Source organism: Aythya fuligula, chromosome 7 (assembly GCF_009819795.1).
Source record: "Aythya fuligula isolate bAytFul2 chromosome 7, bAytFul2.pri, whole genome shotgun sequence".
NCBI lineage: Eukaryota > Metazoa > Chordata > Aves > Anseriformes > Anatidae > Aythya > Aythya fuligula.
Window position 1 is genome coordinate 15819782 of NC_045565.1, and position 19730 is coordinate 15839511.

Here is a 19730-nt window from a genome sequence, read left to right on the forward strand (position 1 = left end):
CTTTTGAATTTAATATTCTTAATCTTTTAATTTCCATCTTGAGTGGATGCAATAGCATTAGATGGAAAATAATAATAATTGCATGTGTTTGTGCACATTTGGTTTTTGAAAGGAGAGAGCTGGCACGTGACACTTGCTGGACCTGGGCATGTAGCTAGTTTAAGAGAACCAGATTTTTTCAGCCCAGTACATCGTTAAATTGAGCAATAAGGAGAGCTGTATGAATTAAGGACTCCAGCAGTAAGGGTCAGGCTGACAACCGTGTGCTATCAACATCCACCTAGAAGCATTTCAGTATAGCACAAGTACTGAAATGCATACCTGCAGGGTGACAGGAGGGTGACAGACAGCTCCAGTTTTCACTAAAGCACTGTTGCCAAGCAAAAATCAACAGGAAAATAAAAAATAAAAATTAAAAACATAATTTCAGATGTGGGATTTTAATCCTCATCTTAAAATGGCTTTCCCCTTCCCACCCCTTTTTTCTTTTTTTAAAAAATCCAAACCTTCCACCACTTCTGAATGGCTTAAGAACAACCAGTTACAATCCTGTTGAAGAGGTGAATTTTTACATATCCTTGATTGTCCCTAAATCACTGCCTAATAACGCTGTTAGTGTCCCAGACTCCCAACACAAGCTTAAAGTGAGGTGCACGTATTATACCATCACATGGAAACTACTGGAATATGCAGTGCATAAATGAAATGTGCTTCTGGGATTACAGATTTCAAGAGAATCTTCATAAGCAAAAAAAAAAAAAAAAAAAAAAAAAAAAGATAAGAACTGTCTACTATCAGAAATGACTTCGAGGTGTTTGATATCAAATGTGTTCTGAAGATATTTGAAATGCATTCTCTTATAATTCATACCCTTAGAATGGGGCATTAGCATAAGCTAATTTTAAGCTCATGTATACAGCACCTTTTGCTGTTAATAAATCTTCCGTTTCCAAAAAAAGGCATTTTAAGTTACAGAAGACAATACTTATGTGGCTAGTGTCTACTGATACCATGGAGTCTTTCTGACCCAGCGAAGAGTGAATCCAGCATCTGTTCTTATTTTAATGGATGCTGCTTCAGCTTCTCTCACAGTTTCCTTTACAGACTGCATGAGGTTCTGGGCATTATGAACCAACATCTCAGTTGCCTGTCAAAAAAAAAAAAAAGAAAAAAAACTTCTAATATACGTTGAAATACCACATTCAGAACCATGCACAATAACTCTCCCAATACAAGCATTTTTAAGTCAGTCTCTGAAAAGTAAACAAAAACAAATGAAGTTTCTGTTCACTCACAGCACCACTTTCCTGTTTTTCACCGTACAGTTATTAAAAGCTCAATGCTTCAGACCTGAATAATCTCTCAGAAGCCAAAAGACTGCAGGATTTCAACTGAAAACATGCATTTGGAAGCCAGAACTGTAAGATACTCAACATAATGTTGGAGAACAACTATTTTCACTGCAATCCACCAGAGGGTGCTACTACTCCTTCGGCATTAAGCCTGCCCTATTTTTAGAAGTTCTTTTGCTAGCTCACTTCTGACTGTTAAATTAAAGGAGATAAGTAAGTTGTTCATATAAAAATTTGAACCAGAGTAACTTTTTGGCTTGGCAAGGACTGACGTTATTCTATTAAACTGTAGCTTTTGAAACAGCAACCAAGGTGTAAAGTTATCCTTAATAAATAGCTAAGGTATCTTCCAATCATTGAGTTCCTGGAACACATCCAATCATATCTTATCATATCTTTCTACCCATGAAACTGACCAACAGTTCCACCCTACCACTGATTTTTACACCTCTTACCTGTTCTGATTCTTCATCACTGATATTAGTCCTGCCCAGCATGGTAGCTTTGACAGTGGAAAGAATTTTGAGTTGTGTACTGATGGTTGGGATTCGCTCACAGACCTAAAGAGTAAGTATAAAAAATGCTTCACGTTACGAATCAAACTGATACACTTTCTCTATTTGCAGATTAATTCTTTGGTTTTGTTTTACTGTTAGAAAAAAGAATAAGCACAAAGGAGACCTTGTAATCTCTAAGACTTTAAGAAAAATTGTTAAAACAACAGAACATCTAACTTTAGGTGCTTCTAATTTAGGAATTTTGGGGATGGGACATGCATTCTCCCTTTGTCCATATATTTCTCAAGGGTTTCACCCAGACTTAGGCATGGAAAGATATGATTTGGATGAGAGAAAAAAGTACTGAGCGTTAAAATTCTGCCAATATTCTTTGATATAAGAGGAATGAGTAAATGAAATACAAAGCAACGTAGATAGACATAGGATAGACCAGTGCTCATAGCACAGTATTTCTCACGACCTCTTAGGCACTGGCATCTTCTACGTATGTGTATACAAATCCTGACTTGACACAATATGTACTACCATGGGATCTAAAAACAGACTTGGAACTTGACAAAACTTTATAATTTAAGGAGAGATAACGTGCTTTACTTCAAGAGCTCCTGTTCATACTAAGAGAAGAACAAAGTATTTTCAAGGCTTTTACATGTTAGCTCATTACCTGCAAGAGGTTCGTTCTAATGCGTTTGTCGGTGCATTGCTTGGCCACCTCTTTGGCCAGTCGAGTGACTTCATCTGAGGCCTTAGCGATATCTTTCGCACACTGAATAAGGGCACGCTTGTTTCCACTACCTCCTCTCACCAGGCGTGACATCTCTGCCATTAGCAGCGCCATTCGTTTAGCAGCAGCAATGATGTCATTACCCTGAAGAAAACAACATCAGTGAGTGTTTGTGCCTGCAAGAAAGCTTCCCAGAAGTCACATCTGAACAGCAGTATACATTTTGGCAGCAACCCTTTCAACAAGTCAAGGATTGAAGAACCATTTGTGAACACAGAAGAGGTTTCTTCGAGGAACAGGGAAGATCTGCACTAATTATACACTCATGACATACTTTTCTTTCTAACGCTCAGTAAAAAAAGCTTGCTACAAAACTGGAAAAAAGAAGCGGTAAAGAAAAATGTTAGTTTGTCCATGGAATAGGAGTTACTGCTTTGCTGGCTATGTTTTAGGATAAAGCATATTTGTTTGGTTTTTAAGTATGCTAAATAGCTTGTTAAACCAAATAGCACTAATTCAGTTAAATAGTGTAGTCATAACAGTTGAGCATAAGGTTTTCAGTGGCATCTAAAACTGAAGTGTTAAAGAATATTCTGTGCTGCTACCTCGCTATGTTGCTGAAGGATAAATGGAAGATAATCTGTAACATAAAAAGCTTTGTCACAGGTAATGTGGAAATGAGATGCAATGTTGTTGGTTTTGGTTGTTGGGTTTTACTGGGGGGAGAAGGGAGTGAAGTTTTTTCTTGGTAACACTTCTTCCTTTTTGACAAATTCTCTCCCTTTAAAATAAAGGCTCTAGGAGGAGAGAAGAATTTGAAGTTAAAAAGATAAGCTAGAAATATCATTAAAATTCAAATTTCTTTCATTAAATACATCAAATTCCATCACATAAGTACTTGAGAAATATTTGCAATATGTGAATTAATATGACCAAAGGAAAAACATTTCTCATACACTGTTCCAGAGAGAAACCTAATGCAAGAAAAAAAGCAGACCAAGATGATCAATTGTTAATAATCTGTTAGTATATTTAGATTCACCTTCATAAGAAGTTGTTAGAAAAATGTGAAATATTTAGTGCCATGAAGCATTCCTGTTGTGTGGATGAAATATTAGCATGTGAGTTTATTTATTAGCACACTCGTTCTTCAGTATAATTCCACAATTAATGACCAATGAAGTCCAGAGCAAGAAGTACACAGTGAGAACCCAACTGACCAAATGTATTCTGTCCCTTTGCACATAGTTCCATGACGCACTACTAGCCATGAAGGTATCCCAAACATTTAATTAAATATTGCACAGACACAGGCGACACAGAAAGCTGAACTATTCGTTACCGTGACCTAATATCTAAACTGTTTGCTAGTATAACCAGTTAGGATGCAAGTGACATAACACAAAGCTTTTCCATGTTTTCACGCAGGATGATCAAGAAATTAGGACCAGTGTCATTTACGAAGCCCTCAAACAAGTTATCCAAGCATCAGAATCTGAAAACGACAAGAACATTTTAAAGCCCTTTTTATTAAAAATAGTTTAGTATATCTCTACATACATACATATAAATATATGTATAAATACACACACGTGTCCCTAACCTTTGTTTGTTATATGACACCAACCTTACTTTTTGCAGCATGCTATAAAAAGTGACCAGTCTTGCAAACATTTGTGCTTAGACAGAAGAGACAGGCTACTTGTGAACATCTGAACCCCATGTTAGATTTCCACTGTTTTTACACAAACACTATCTCAATTCAGCAGATAACAGCATTCAGTGCAGCTTCTTCATAAAAGAATTCTCTCAAAACCAGCATTTGCAATACAGCCAAGTGCAAGCCAGCAAACAGTCAGTCCTCTTCAATAAACACTGCCATACAAAGCCATTCCTTGTTCCAAGGTATTTTAATTGATGGCATCAATGGAGGCAAAGCACAATAGACATGTTAAATGACTTCTTGAATACTGTATACTCTGTTGTATCTGGAAGTCATTAAGAAACCATTAACCATGGCTTCCCAGGTAGCCCAAATTAATGAAAAAAGAAAAGGGGGGAGGGAAGACAACCGCTGTTTACAATTTGAAAACTGCCATAACAAAGAGAACAGGCAGATGCAAAGAGAGAGGAAGCCTTTGAATATTAATAAGTGACCCAAATCAAGCTTCAATCTGGCACTGACAGACAGATCTAGCAAACTTGTGAAGCCACTCTCAGTCCTTAAGATGAAGTGCAGGCACGTTTATTCATTCAGAATGATGGGACCCAGCAGGGATCAAGAGTGATGCAAATGTGTCAGCGTTCCAAATGGCTGGATGCACACAGATCAGTCCCCGGGGGAGACTCAGGAGTACCTTACTAGACCACTTGGTTGCTTCCCGATGTAGAGACTGAGCAGCAGCCAGAATGGGCTGGTTAACAGGCTGATTGGTTGGCATTAACAGCAGCTCAGGCTCGTAATCATCTTCAATGTCAGAGGGGAGAGTGAATTCAACATCTGCATCATCCTCCTCATCTATATCTACACCAGCCTCAGCCGCTTCATTAACCACAGTCACAGGCTTTGCAGGTGGCAGCAAGGGTGGAGAAACGGGACAGTTAGTACAAGAAGCAGAATTTGGTAGAAGAGCATGAACTGAGCTGTTTTAGTGACCAAAACATCCTCTTAGTCTCTCGAGATCCGACAGGACAGTTCTAGGATCACGTAAAGAGGGAGGAGGGGAAGGAATACAGAATTAGCAGAAGGAAACAAACATTTCACCTGTGAACCAAAGTTACCAAAACAATTAAGAAGTTCCAATTCAAAGATGCAGCGACATTTTTCAACTCAGCGTACAGCTTCTACACGCAGAGGCTGATTTACAGAACAACATTTTTCTGGCAAGACAATGGTGAAATGAATGGATTTTCTGTTTTAATGAAAGCCATTTTCACTGGCTTGAAGCAGGCACAGCAGCTGATGACTGTGGTATTTGTGCAAACACAAAGCATGTATGAAAGCCTTTTCACGTATATGTAAGAAGAGATAGCAGCAGGGCCACAGAAAAACCACTGACACTGTTTGCTGTCAAGAAAAAAAGGGTGATGGTGGCAGGGAAGATATTGTAGAAATGGGTATTGAAGTACTGCAGATAATGTGAAAAAGAACAAAACCAGGTTATGAAAAAAGGAGGTGATACTGAATGTTATGAATGACATGAATATTACAGTTCTTTAAAAAGACTGAAACAGAATTAGTAAAGTAAGAGGATTATGAAGCATATTATACTGTTTTGCCACAATATGTTGTATCCGTTACCTTTGAAAAAAAGATTCAAGCAAATAAAAGGAGATCACAAAGATGAGGTAAAAGTCCTATAATAGTACAGTCATTCATAATATAATAGCTGTTCAATAAAAAAAGATATCATACAAATTTACCAACTGCATTTCTTTGATGAATGCTACATGTCAAGCAACCCTTAGCAAAAACATTTGCAACTGAATTTTACTTAAGATCTGATCTTTTAATAGAAAAACATCTATGTCAGTGAAAAAATGCAGTTTTTGGAAGAACAAGTTCTAGCATTTATATATTGACAAATCAACCCATCTTTGAAGACTTAAATCTAAGCATTAATTCAGTGAAAAGTTTCCAGTATCCCTCGTTTTGATGCTAGTTTTGACACAGGAGCCTAACTAAACAAATAAAACTTCATTCTCTCCTTTATTCAACTGAGGGGGAAAGGCAAGGAAATCTAAAGCAATAGGTGTTTGTTTTGTGCTCTGTGAGAAAAGGAATACACGGAAGCCCAGAATCTACCCAGTGAAATTGAGTTTTTGTTAAAGAAAAAAAAGTAATGAACTTTAAATCTTACAGGAATGGAGAATGTTATCAAATGCTTTTAAAGATTACTTACTTGCCCCCCTATAAGCGTAATACATAGGAAAATATCAGTGGGCTAATATAAATGGCTAAAAAAGCAGAAGGCAGTTGACACAGCCTGTTGCCATTTAGTATAAGCAAGACCTTGTGTTTCTGTCTTTCCAGATCAAGACCTTGTGTTTCTGTCTTTCCAGATCTAACACATATTCCTCAGTAACAGTGTCCATCAAATCTCTTCCACCCAATAAGGAAGTGGCTTCAACTACAAAAATATTTTTGAAGTTCTATTTTTCTGCCCTTTATGATTGTCTGCAAAAATATTTTAAAACTTGGATTGCATGTGCAAAATTGTTCTTGACAAAGTGTCCTGACCACCACCTTCTTCCCCAAAATATATTATCAAAGCAACTGTACCTTTATTGGTAAAATGGAACTGCTAACAAGAATTTAAAGAACAGATGTTACACTGGTTTGTTGGTCTCAACTTATGGTAACAGCAATAAAATTAGTGTTTCATAAACAAAAAACAATAAGCTTGGGGCTCTTTTATAATTAGGAGGAAGTTTTAAGGTCTGCTGCCTTGTTTTGATACATAAATGTTTTAATAGATGCATTATTTTAATTATACTCTAGTGTGTCTATACATGTAATTTAGTACATATATAGTAAACACTTTTTTTTTTTAACCTACTGTGTATTGTTAGGTTACTCATTTGGGGATTCAAACATCAAAACACTTAGGAAGCTGAAATTAAGATTTTCAGCCTCAAGATTACCTTTTGAGAAGATATGTTCCAGTCTTATCCCTTAAATAAAATAAAAACATATGTGGTATATCCAGAAGTATGAGTGAAATAAAAGCATTTCATTTTAAGGAAGGCACACAAACAGATTTGTAGTATTTCTTTTGTACTTTATTTGTACTTCCAAAACAGATGTGCCTTATGCACACCAAGTTGTTAGAGTTGATTCAGTAAGCTATTAAAGTTTATCCTCTCGTTACCATGCATTGGGGTGGAAGAAAAAAAGTGAAGATTTTAAAGGCCAAATTCTGGCCTTCAATTAATACCTGCAGAAGGCAGGTATGACATGCTTCATCATGGCAATGAAATAGTAAAAAAACAAGAAGGATTTTGGCCTTGATAGTGACTCTACAAAAAAGGAAGCAGACCAGGTTATCTATATACAGTCACTTTTCTGATCAGAAGAGCACCAGATAAACCACAAAGTAACTTGCAGCTCCTTCCAGAACACAAACCAGTTCGTGATTCTCGCAGCTGGTGTCTGCAACATTCATGCAGACATCCCAAAGTCATCTAAATAAAACCATCAGCTTGTCAACATAGAAAGGCACTAAGTATTGCCTACAGAGGCACTATTGCATCGTCAATGATCACAAAGAGCACACATTTGTGTTTGCAGAGGTACGATGATAAAGCATTCTAACACTTCTGAGTACTAGAACAGTTGTACCTAGCTCACTTTGAAGATGAAAAGTAAAAAAGTAAAAAAAAAACACTGCAGTAAAATTCTTTTACTGCAGTGTTTTTACTATTTAGTCTATATAAGTCTATTCTCCGCATTGAGGCAACTGATACTGGACCAAACACACTGATTCTGAAGAAATTTTCTTTGTAACACAGGACGAATCTGTAACAACTTCTTACCTTGCTAGACCATTTTCGTGCTTCATCATGTAACTGCCTAGCAGCCATCATCATGGGCTGATTAATAGCTTCTCCTGCTTTCTGCTCTGGGAACTCTTCATCCTTTTCTTCAGGTGGTGGTGGTCTGGGTGGGGGAACCTCACCTTCTGGAAGTGGTGGTTTTGGAGGAGCAAGCTCATCAGTCAGCTAAGAAAGGTAAAAACCCTATTCAGTGCAATGAAGTAGTACAAAGATCGAGTATTATGACAGTGACATGGCAAGACATGATCGCATGAGCTCATGCGTTCTTCCAGAGTTCTTCCAGCTTTTCAAGTGCTCCCTTTTTAAGGAAATACCACATTTTATTCTCTTCTTTTGAAAGCTGGATTATTTATTTATTAAGACATCAGGCTGCTTGTATACATGTCTGGCCAGACAATGAGTTTTCTGTCTAAGGAATAAAAATTTAGTCAAAAAATTTCAGTGTGCAGTCCACACTTCATCAGTGGCAACTGAGTACTGTATTACAAAATCTGCTGCACTTACATGAAGCTGCTCAAGGTCAGGAGGAGGAGGGGGAAAATCTGGTTCCTGAGGCTGAAAAGCTTCTCTGACTTTGGCCACAGCTCCAAGAATTCTGTATCCAGAATCCAAGAAACTCTTCTGCAAACCTGAACAAAAATTCCAGTCCCAGATTAATAGCATTCTGTAATATTTAGAATTGCAATACTATCAAAAAAAAAACACAAAAAATATTTTGGTAAGGTACCGCAGAGAGTGCGCATATTTCTATAAAATAATTTTTAAAAACCACCACAATGTTTATACTTGATTTCCATGTTTAAAATGTTAATATCATATACAACATGCATAAAATAAAATTTACGCTGAGTAATGGTCACTGTCAATAGCCAAAGTAATTCCCAAAACAACTTTTAGAGCAGAAGACATTACGTACTATTTTCCTTACAGAGGTACTACCACTGATAAAAGTAGTAAATACTTGTTTCTGATAAAGATCATGACATCATGCAATGAACTAGAATGATGAATCCTTTTCCTTGAACATGACAGACGTTTTAGCAGTTAATGGTGTGACCTTGATCTTACCATTGTGGGAATTAAGCATACACAAAATTTCCATATATGGGGATACACAGCGGTACAAGAGAAAATGAGCACTATATCACACAGCATTCCACCAATAAAAGATACTTTTCAAATCAGCTGACCAAATCCTTACCAGGATCAGAAATGTTTCCTGCCACAGCTTTAGCATCCATTACCATCGGTGATATAGTTTTGCTTAGTTCATCAGAGGCTGCTTTAACAGCCTCCCGGAATTTAGGGTCTTCTGAATTTTCAACCTCTCGTTTTGCCACCAATAGGATGCGGTTTGCTCGTCTAGCAATGCTGGTGGCGCCAGCTACCAGCATCTGTGGTTGCATATTGGCCATTGCAACTTTACACTTGTCAAGATCTTTCTTAATAGCCTCTTCTGATGCATCCAACAGAGACTTGGTATCAATGGCTTCATCCACCAACCCTAGGATAAAAGTTTAACAACATTAATATTCTAACTTCAACTCTGTTGAATAAGGGCTATTACATATTCCTGAGACTGTTTCCAACCAGAAAAGCAACTATTTCCAAACTTGAAGAGTAGGGAGGAGTGGAAGAAGGCATGAAAATCAGACCACATGTATTACTGACACTATGGAACTACAGTCAGTCTTGCTCCCATTAACAACATCCCAAATTCTTACTCATCTAACATGGAATGTTGCTTGAATGAAAAATTGACTTACACAGTATACACAACAGAATTCCATTCCTTGCAAATTTCTTTATCTATATTCAGCAATTTTGTAGCCCTCCCATTCATGCAAAATGAAAGATTCCTCTTGGTTGTGCTTTAACTTAAGGGTGATGCATAGTGATAAAGCAGTGAGATTTAAAATTCCCACAAGTTAATTATGGAGATGGAGAGGGACACAGTATACAGCCCGGATAAAGTATTTTGTTAGCAGCCCAATACAGATTGAAACATTTCTTCAGGACTGAAACTTTTAAGTGTTTCAGAAAGAGTCAGTACATCTGTAGTTTTGTTTTATGAATTCCATTCATGAAGCTCTTACATCATTTTGAACATGTTTTCTTGCCCCCGATTAATTATATGTCCTCATTCAACATGCCAAGATTATGTAAAAAGAAAAGCCTCAAGCTGCTACAGTGATACACTGCTAACACAACAAGTACAAAACTAAAGGTATTTTGTTCTTCCCAGGGAAGAATTAAAGCCCAATTTGCTTCCTCCACCAGTCAAAACCAAGTCCTATGAAGCAAGTTATTTTGTTTATGCTAACATGAACACATTTCTGGAGTCACACAGCACACTCCCATTTCTCTTAAACAATACTTTTTAATTCAGTTATTACTTCTGTACATGTCTCTTCAAACCAAATAGAATGGATAAAGAAATCCATACAGGGTAAATAAGCACAAATATAATCTTCAACAAAAAAATCCTACTTTACCTGTCATTTTTTCTACATTATCAATCCATTGGTTTTTCATTGTCTCAAAATGTTCATAAGCAGCTTGGTTTCCAGGATTTCTCAAAAGAATTCGAGCAGCTGATACTACCTATGAATGAAAAAAGTTTTTAATTAAGTAACAATAATTTTTAATTATTACATTTTTAATTATTAAGTAACAATATATAAAAACATTGTATGTGTTTCTGAAAATGCATTTGCTTCTCCATGCTAGATATGAAGCTCCTCACTTTTAATACTCCCTTAGTTCTAGTTCAATTTCTGTTCAATTTCTAGTTCTGTTTTAAGATTTACAATGCCTCTAGTATTTGTTGATACAAATATTTATTCTAACTTCATTTACTTGCTTTCGCATCAGAAAGTGTTTTATCATTTACTAATGGTTCTTGAAAGCACTAACGTACAATACTTTTGACAGTCTCACTAGTTCTAGATAGAAGTTTAATCTGGAAAAAAATCATTGAAGAAGCATTTTCTCTACTCTATTAAGCCTCCAAGTAACCGTTTCAAGGATAAGTTACTGGTGCTTCTCTCCAAAAGCTGAAGAGTAAGACACATCATTTAATTACCTTGTCCTACCCATTAGGATATACACGAATATTTGCTATTTCTCTTCTCAGAATGTCGGTGCTACGTTCCTTACTGCTATTAACATCTTACTCTGATAAGCAGAAACAAATGGAAAATTCCACAGAAATCCTTCCCAACCCTTACATGTATAATAGCATTTTGAGACTAAGAAAGCAAACCTGTGGGGTAAGTTCCCTTGCTGATTTCACTGTTGCCTGAATGCCTTCCACAGTGGTTTTATTAGCAGTTCCAACTGCAGCTGCTTTTTCTGCTGTTGCTCCCAGTCTAGCAGCATGGTTTTCAAAATTTGCTGCTCTTTCATCAAACACCTATTTGTCAGAAGAGAAAAATATATTTAAAAACCCTTACTTCCCAAACAGAACAAAAACTTTCTCCAAGTGTCACATACCAGAGACACCTTCCTAACAACTAAACTTAACACATCTCCTGACATGATGCAACAAGACACGAAGAGTCTGAAATGGTTTCATTTTTATCTTCGTACATTTGTGGACTTTCTTCTCTACTAACTCATTTGGTCTACAAATGATACTATCACACTTCATAGCTTTGAGATATAAAGTACATTAATTCCCAACCACTGTTCTAGCAACTGAGTTGAAACCATTTTAGCTTACAGAGATAAATCCTCAAACCCAGAATCCAGAAGTGACTGCATTTGGAAGAAAAATATGGGCTTTACTCTAAAAATCGAGGCTTCACATTGGAAAAAATTATATATATGCATTCTTATGTCTTACCATATGCATTATTCTTACCATTCTTATTTACACAAGGACAGAATACGTTGATAAAATCTACACTGCTGTAAAGTTAAATTTCCCAAGGCCTTGGTAATTATTTTGATCATGTTCAAATCAACCAGCCAAATAGAGCTTGCAAGCAGGATACTTCAAGGCCAGTAGGACTGAATTAAGGGAAGCATTATACAGCAAGGGAACAGGTTAGGTGTGCTGATTAATCTTGACATGAATTAGACAACTTTGGTCATCTTATATAAATGTCGAGATAAGCAATCCATTAACTGTTGTCCGTGATTTGGCACTAGAATTATCAGCATGCTGAAGATAACATGGTATGAACATCACAGGGAACAGTCTTTAGCATTTACTGAAGTCAGGGATGACACAGTTTCCAGGGATATATAGCACAATCCTCAGACCCCAAGAGACCAGGAAGATTTTCATGGCAATCATCTTGCAGTCAGAATTAATAAGCATGTATTACAAGCTTGTGAAAAAAAAAACTGATTCATTGTTCAGAATACTTGTTCAAAATACCAGTTCATTTCTCGAAATAGTGATTCTTCTAAAACTGAACAATAATTGAAGCTTCACGGGAAAAAACACTCTTTCATATACTTGCCTCTTCTCTATTGGGAGTATCAGAAGGAGCAGTGGCTGCTACTGCCAACAACTTAATAGGAGTTGTAGTGTCACTAAAAACATCAGAAACCTCCTGGGTCATTGCTTCTTGCATCCGTGCCTTAAGATCCTTCAAAAAACAGCAAGTATAAACTCATGATACAGAACCATTAAGTTCACAGGGCTTCAAATCCCAGAAAACCTCTTATTAACAAAGAAAAAAGAAAAAAAGCCTGTTACATTAGAAGCTATAAAGATAAAACAATCTCATAAGCATGTTCTGTAAATCACTTTTTCATCATTTGAAATGCAAGAAGCTTACATGCCACTCATTGTAGCAGGATCAGAAGCTATGAATGGCATAATGAGACAATCAAATTTGCAATGCTAACATGCTATCTTCATTGAAAGTAAGACTTCTCTTTATTTTTACTTCTAAATTGCTCATTTAGAATTAATCCCTGAAGCATGGTATCAAGGTGTTTTGTAGAAAGCTTGCTTTAAACGTCTCAGATAAACCACCACTTGTTTTGCTGCATTTTTTGTTCCTCTGTTTATTGGTGCCTCCAACATAGAAGCCCATTATCAAGGCAGTACAAACCCTTCCATGTATTATCATGTGCTTCAGTGTCCAATAAAAGATTTTTACCTTCAGCGAGTCCTGAAGCTGAGCAGCAATTGCCCTAGCCTGAGGAGACTCTCCCTCCCCTCTCGCTGCGAGGTCAGCAAGTTGAGCAGCCAGCTGGTCTACACGGTCACATTTGGCAAGCAGGTCTTGACGATAAGGTCCCATCATGACGTTGGCTAAACGACGACCTTCTGCGACCAGACCCCGAATTGCTGCCTGGCCTACAGTGGAAGAAGGCATGTTACATTAACATACAGGACAACTAAAACGTGAAAGTGTAATTCAAACATCCCATGAATAGAATATCTGTTTTTTTAACAACACATTTCTGGGTCGTGAGAAGGATCTTCTGCAGTTTCTCAGCAATGGCACTTCAAACCCAAACAGGAATTCACCCCTCACCATTATTTTTTTTTGCCTGTTACAGCACTTCAGGCCTAAAAATGCATCCTGTTTTTAGCAAGGGCAGCCTCAAGTTAACCATTATAGCTGTCAGATATCCCTACAGAACTGATCTGTTGACTCTAATAGAAATTGCTTGCAAACTCCAAGTACTGCAATTCTTCTCCATATCACTTCAAGTCATAACAAGCTGAGCAGGAAGAGGGGAAAAATTCATGTACAAAACATAAATTTTAAAACAGAATACCCTCTTCAGAGGTTCCAGAAATCATGGGTAAAGGAATGTCCAGTGTCCAGGACTGGAAAAAAAATAAAAACGTAAAAAGCCTCCACAGCATGTTGAAGTTCTTCCTGTCAAAAAAGTCATTTTTAGTGCAGCAACATCCTTAACTCTCTCACAGAAGCTTCCTGTTCTTTTACCAACAATGTGTTCCTCTGTTCTTTCAAGTAATACAATAGTAGTCTTTTTAAAGGAAGTCATCATATATTAAGTCCTTTAAAGACCTACTGAAGAATCATTTTAAGCCAATGCTACCGTACAAGTAATCCAAGTGCTGTCCAGATCAAACAGAGCACATACCTGATTGACGTTCTTAACATAACCTTTCCTACCTATAAGCACCATGTCAAGTCTCAATCCAAGGAAAGGGATTTAAATGCAAAGAAAAAAATGGCATTATGTTACAATTAGAATTTTTCTTCATTAACCTACAAATATTACAGTTCTGGGGCATTACATCCTTTCACACATTTTTATCATTACATATTACTATTACAATTGATTAAACTCTGTATTCTGTAGTACACATCCAGCACTGAGAAACTTTGGTTCCTTCAAAAAACTTGCAGTATACAAGTTTCATGATTAACTAGGTACTTATAGACTTTGGAGGGTAGGGGAGCAGGTTTAAGTTCCCTTTGTTTATTTTGCATTAAAAATAATAAAAATTAAGCTTACTTTCTGTGCTTCCTCAAGACAACCACCTCAGATTTCACCATGTTATAGACCAACAAAAATCATGAAGGCATACTTTCATAATTCAATTTAAGCCATAATTCAATTTAATTTCACGATAGCATGCTTAGATTCTCAGATCACTTTTCTCTTTGAGTAAGTAGCAGTCTCCTCAGAAAACCCAGAAATCATACAGGAAGTGCTATTTTTAGATAAGGTTTATGAAGGACTCAATTACTCAATTTGCTGAAGTATATATAAATTCATATTTGAGATACTATATTTGCATGACATTAAAAAGCAAGGAGCAGTCTAAAGTTCGTCTGTTCTACCGTACACATTCTCCCATTCTTTGCCAAAGTTGTTCTGTCTAGAACCAAGAGAATCAAGGCCAGCCTCATTAAATAATATTGCAGCCAGGACTTGGCTATAAACCACCAGCCAGGAACTGCACGTCTCATCATCAATGAAGAAATTCCACACATCCTCAGCATCTCAGTAGCAGTACATTCAGTCATAAAAACTTACTAAGTTAAACCATAAAATTGTGACTGGAGGCGGGGGGGAGGGGGTTAAGGAGCATGCAGAAACACTTACCTACTCCGCGATCATCAACTGTAGGATTGTCTATCCACCTTTGAGCTTGCTCAATCTTGCCCTCCAAATGGACAGCTGCTTTAACTGGCCTAGTATTTGCTACAGCTCTGTTTGTTTTGGACTGTAAATTCTGAAGTGATGTAGCTATTTGCTTAGCCAGTGCACGGGCCTCAGGAGAGTCACCTTTCCCACTGAGGATTTAAAAAATAGAAAAACAAAGTTATAGTAATATACAGATCTTTTACAGCTACTCTCAAATTCTGTAGGAAAAAGAAGACAAGAGAGGTACTTCATCTTTTAAATAAAGTAATATTTCAGACTTGAATCTCAGAACAAATAATGCAGATCTGTCATACATAAATCCCCACCTCATTTCGCTGCTGTGGCACCTAGATATTACTTATGCTCAACACAGCACTGAGGCAGGGGAAGGTATGGCATTGTCACTCATCAGTTTGATTTCCCATACCCATGGCCATCTTATGAACACCTGCAATAACATCAGATTGCAAGTACAAAAGTAAGTAGCAACAGACCCAAGGCTATTCATAAACCAGAAAACAGTACATTAGGGCTGCCAATGAAGCATCAAGAAAAGTTTGAAGTGTCAAACTTCAAAGAAAAAATATTTATCTACATATTGCAACTGGCCATAGATTAAAGATCAGAATTTTTACAGTAATAGTTTCTCACTTCCATTCTCAAGCATCTCCTTTGCAAAACTGATATAGAAATATCATTTCCAGCTGAGCACTGAACACAAGGTAACAGGATTTTCTCCATGTCATAATATTTATCTTTTATAGAGTTTACAGTTAGAGATTAAAATACTTGACTCAGTATTCAAGTGCTAGGTATTGCACTCTGCCATGTAGTAAACTGCTGAGTGAAAAACAGTGATGACATCTGTCTGTATAAACAAACTTAAATTTCACATTATCTCATTCCTTTGAAGTGCTTGAGTATTATAAAGGCTTCAGTTTGCCTGTCAAGTGTTCCATGGGCAGTAAAAGAATAAAAATAAAATATTGTAAAAAAAAGTTATAGATACACAATTGTAGTCACTCTCATCTTTCTTTTGGAGGAAGATCACATAAGTCAGGCTTTAAGATATAAATCATTAAGGTGAAGCATTAAAAAGGATACTATATTTTATAGACGAAATTTTTTAAAGGATGTTAACAAAGGTTAACTTTTCTTTCTCCAAGAACTGAACAATTCTTTGTATTCTATTTTTATTATATGCAGGATGAAAGTTAGAAATTATAATATGTCCATTTCCGGTTCTTGGAGGAAAATATATCCCCAAATGAATCATCCATATTCTCATTAATAATTTCATCAGTTTGAACTGCAAATGAAACATTCAGATAAATTTTTGGTGATTAAAAAAAAAAAAAAAAAAAAACCATACTGTCGTCGCAGATCAGACAGCTTAGCTGTCAAAGCGGAGATCTCTCCCAAGGAACGAAGGATATCATCTCTTTCTTTAGGCTCCTCACATAGTTCTGCAACTTTCCTTGCTTCAGCCATAATTCCCCGAATATGTTCCTCTCCTTCACTACCCGCATTAGGATCTGCAAGCCAATTCTTAATAGGAAGAAGTTGCGTATAAGTGAAAATAAAACAGAATCAAAAGATAAAAGAAGAATCAATACTGTAATACAATAATCTTCTGAAGCAATTATTAAATTATTGGTGGTACCTGAGCAGCATCAATCTTCTTAGCAATAGCCTGCTTAGAGTTTGTCATGGCCTCCAATTTCCGGGCTGCATTCTCCACTTTTGCAGTGAGCATATCCAGGCCTTGCGACACCTGCTGCGCTTTCTGCATAGCCATTGGCGTAGCACCCTGTCCTCTGCCCAAGAGGAAAAGAACATCACAAATTCAGCTCAGGATTGAAAAAAGCCCTTATTTAATGAAGAGACAACAAAAACCGTTTATGAGCATTGCCAGCAATTATTGCAAGAATTACAGTATTAAATAAGAGTATATTTTTGCTTGGAAAGCAAAAATAACTGAGGAGTTTTTAACTGTTTTTAACTGTTCTTGTTATGTTCTAAGAATATATTTAGAGCATATTTCTCCCTTCCTAGAAATTTACATTTAGCAACCTCAGAAGAACTTTTTAAAAGTGTCACAAAGTAAGGCTAATTGAGGACACAGTTCATTTTATCTGCCCAGGACAAGACCTATTATCTACTCGTTCACAGACTGCTGCGACAGTCAGTCGGGCCTTATGGAAGGGTATGCCTCACATTATGAAGAGAAGCCAGTAAGTGAAAAGAAGATGTCTTAGTTGCCTCAATGATGTTGACAGAGTAGATAAAGATTATGGACTATCGGTAAGATTTCTTAAAATGGAGAGAAGTGTCTGAACTATACAAATTAACAGGACTGTAGAAAACGCTTTCCAGCACTACCACTCTTTTTTCTGAAATGCTAAGAAGTTAGAAGTTGGATAGAAAAATTACTTCAAATATGGTAGTTTAGAAAAAAAAAAAATCTCATGCTCCATTCCAGAACACCTGACTACTGGAAAAGTTTAAGCATGTTGACTTTACCAACTTAATGCTCCTCTCCAACACGTTGTGCAAAAACTGGTACAAAGCCCTTACATTCTCTCAGGTCATGCAGCTGGAAATCCATGTGAAGCCAAACCAAAACCAGCTTCTCATCCACTACCACTGTTATAGCTAATACACATAATTTATATCATTTTAATGACAGCATAACTAGTACTTGTGAATTTTGGCCTTTTAAGCCTTTGTATATCAAACTAACAACTCTTCATACGGAAATAAGTTATATAGAAATATTTCAAGCCTGTGTGCATACCATTGCAACACTTGAGAGCCTGGCAGTCTATGGACTTCAAGTGATGGCAGGAAATATGTTCTTAAGCTAACTCATAGTCATTCAAAATAATTTGCATTTGCCCTCTCCCTGCATTTTACTAGGTCTAAGTCAGAAGAGTCACTTGTTTTCCCTAAAGGCTGTTTCCTTTCTTAAAGAATGAAAAACTCAACCCCTATCGCTTTTTCTGACAATTTGAAAGATGCATTAAGTACTAGGAGAAAATATTATACCATGAAACCATTATGTCTAGCTAACGGATCCCTATGAATAGCTTTCTGGAGTTTCTGCATGGGTTCTGTTTTTCTTTTCTTTTTTGGGGGGTGGGAGGGGCAGTGAGCATCACAAAAAAAAAAAAAAAAAACCTGACATTAGAACATTCTGACTTAAGTATTTACTACACTGATGAGCTGCTGAAAAAATGTATTGCATGAACAGCCCTCCTCTCCTACATGTGAAGAAACAATGCAACTGCAAGTTCAGAATAACTGTTTTAATAACACTGGAAAATTGTCCATTAAAAGCAATAGATTTACCTAGCTCGGAGATCAGCTAGTTGATCAGTCATCTGGCCCAGAGTTTTGCATGTCCCCAGAATCTCTCTGCGTTCTTTGCCTGCACAGAGTTCTCCTGCTTTTCCAGCTTCATCAAGGATCTGTCTTATTGCTTGTTCACCAGCATCCCCTAAGATGTACAGTCAGTTAGTAAAACATCAAACAACACTTTCCTTGCCATCTATGAATAAACTACTACTTTCATGGTGTCCCACCACACTAATTGCACTATGTTCAGTCATCAAAATATATTTATCAAAAACTATGAGATATACACCAAATGGAATAATGAGATGATTTTTCTGAAACAGCATAGCATAACCTTAATAATGTGCATCATGTGCCATGTATTTCAAGTAATTTAATCATTTTGTTATCATAGCTTGATTTCTCTAAGAAAAAAATTATACAAATTGTAATGTATTCAGGCTGAAGAGATTCAGGATGAAAAGATTCATGTAGCCTTAACTTAACACAGTTTTAAATATGATTTCATTTTGGGAAAAGAAGATGCAAGAATAACATCCCTGTCCTTGCAATTCAGCCATGGTTCCATCCTCTAGCATGGATAAGGGCACCTTTGGTTCCTCCATTAAATTATTACACTGGAATTGGCTCAGAAGTCCTGCCATAAGGACCACTCGGAAGACCAAAACATTACGGGGTTAGTTCAGGGTAATATGCCTGACTTGCAGCAAGTTCTACAATTATATTTGCATTTGTCTTTAGCTACTGAACAATTAATGTTGTATTTCATTAATTGTCAATGTAAATGATAGAAGACTTTCCAATAACTGAGATTTCTGGCATTGAGTGTGTTAAAGGGAATGAGGTATAAGCAGCAGCTCCACAGATATGAATAATTCACTTCCAGCATTTACAACTGTATTATTTTGGCTTCAGTTTCAGACAAAGTGTTTCAGATATAAGATCTCTCAAAGTCTGAATGGAACAGGCCTCCACCTCGTTTTATTTGTTTTAAAGATGCATACTAAGGAAAAACCTTTATATAAATAAAGCTGACTGTAGTTATAGTATTTATTGCAGTTTTTCATGCTAAGCATTTTCTGTCAAGACTGAAAGAAAAATACTGAGAGTCTGCTATTAGATAAAACT

At 36.7% G+C, this 19730-nt stretch overlaps 1 protein-coding gene across 2 annotated transcripts in view; it reads right to left on the reverse strand.

The window, feature by feature from the left end:
- Positions 1-762: 762 nt before the first annotated feature.
- Positions 763-19730, reverse strand: part of VCL (vinculin) — a 60689-nt gene continuing 41721 nt past the window's right edge. The window contains exons 8-22 of one of the 2 annotated variants that reach the window (XM_032190722.1): positions 18597-18744; positions 16909-17062; positions 16618-16793; positions 15204-15394; positions 13271-13470; positions 12623-12751; positions 11416-11565; positions 10646-10754; positions 9352-9654; positions 8655-8779; positions 8130-8315; positions 4952-5158; positions 2535-2738; positions 1808-1912; positions 763-1147 (exon numbers count right to left, since the gene is read on the reverse strand). In XM_032190722.1, coding sequence (XP_032046613.1) covers positions 1001-1147; positions 1808-1912; positions 2535-2738; positions 4952-5158; positions 8130-8315; positions 8655-8779; positions 9352-9654; positions 10646-10754; positions 11416-11565; positions 12623-12751; positions 13271-13470; positions 15204-15394; positions 16618-16793; positions 16909-17062; positions 18597-18744 — 2534 coding nt within the window. In that variant the 3' untranslated portion in view covers positions 763-1000. The remainder of the gene's footprint in view (positions 1148-1807; positions 1913-2534; positions 2739-4951; positions 5159-8129; positions 8316-8654; positions 8780-9351; positions 9655-10645; positions 10755-11415; positions 11566-12622; positions 12752-13270; positions 13471-15203; positions 15395-16617; positions 16794-16908; positions 17063-18596; positions 18745-19730) is intronic. The other variant, XM_032190721.1, reaches the window with a different exon arrangement.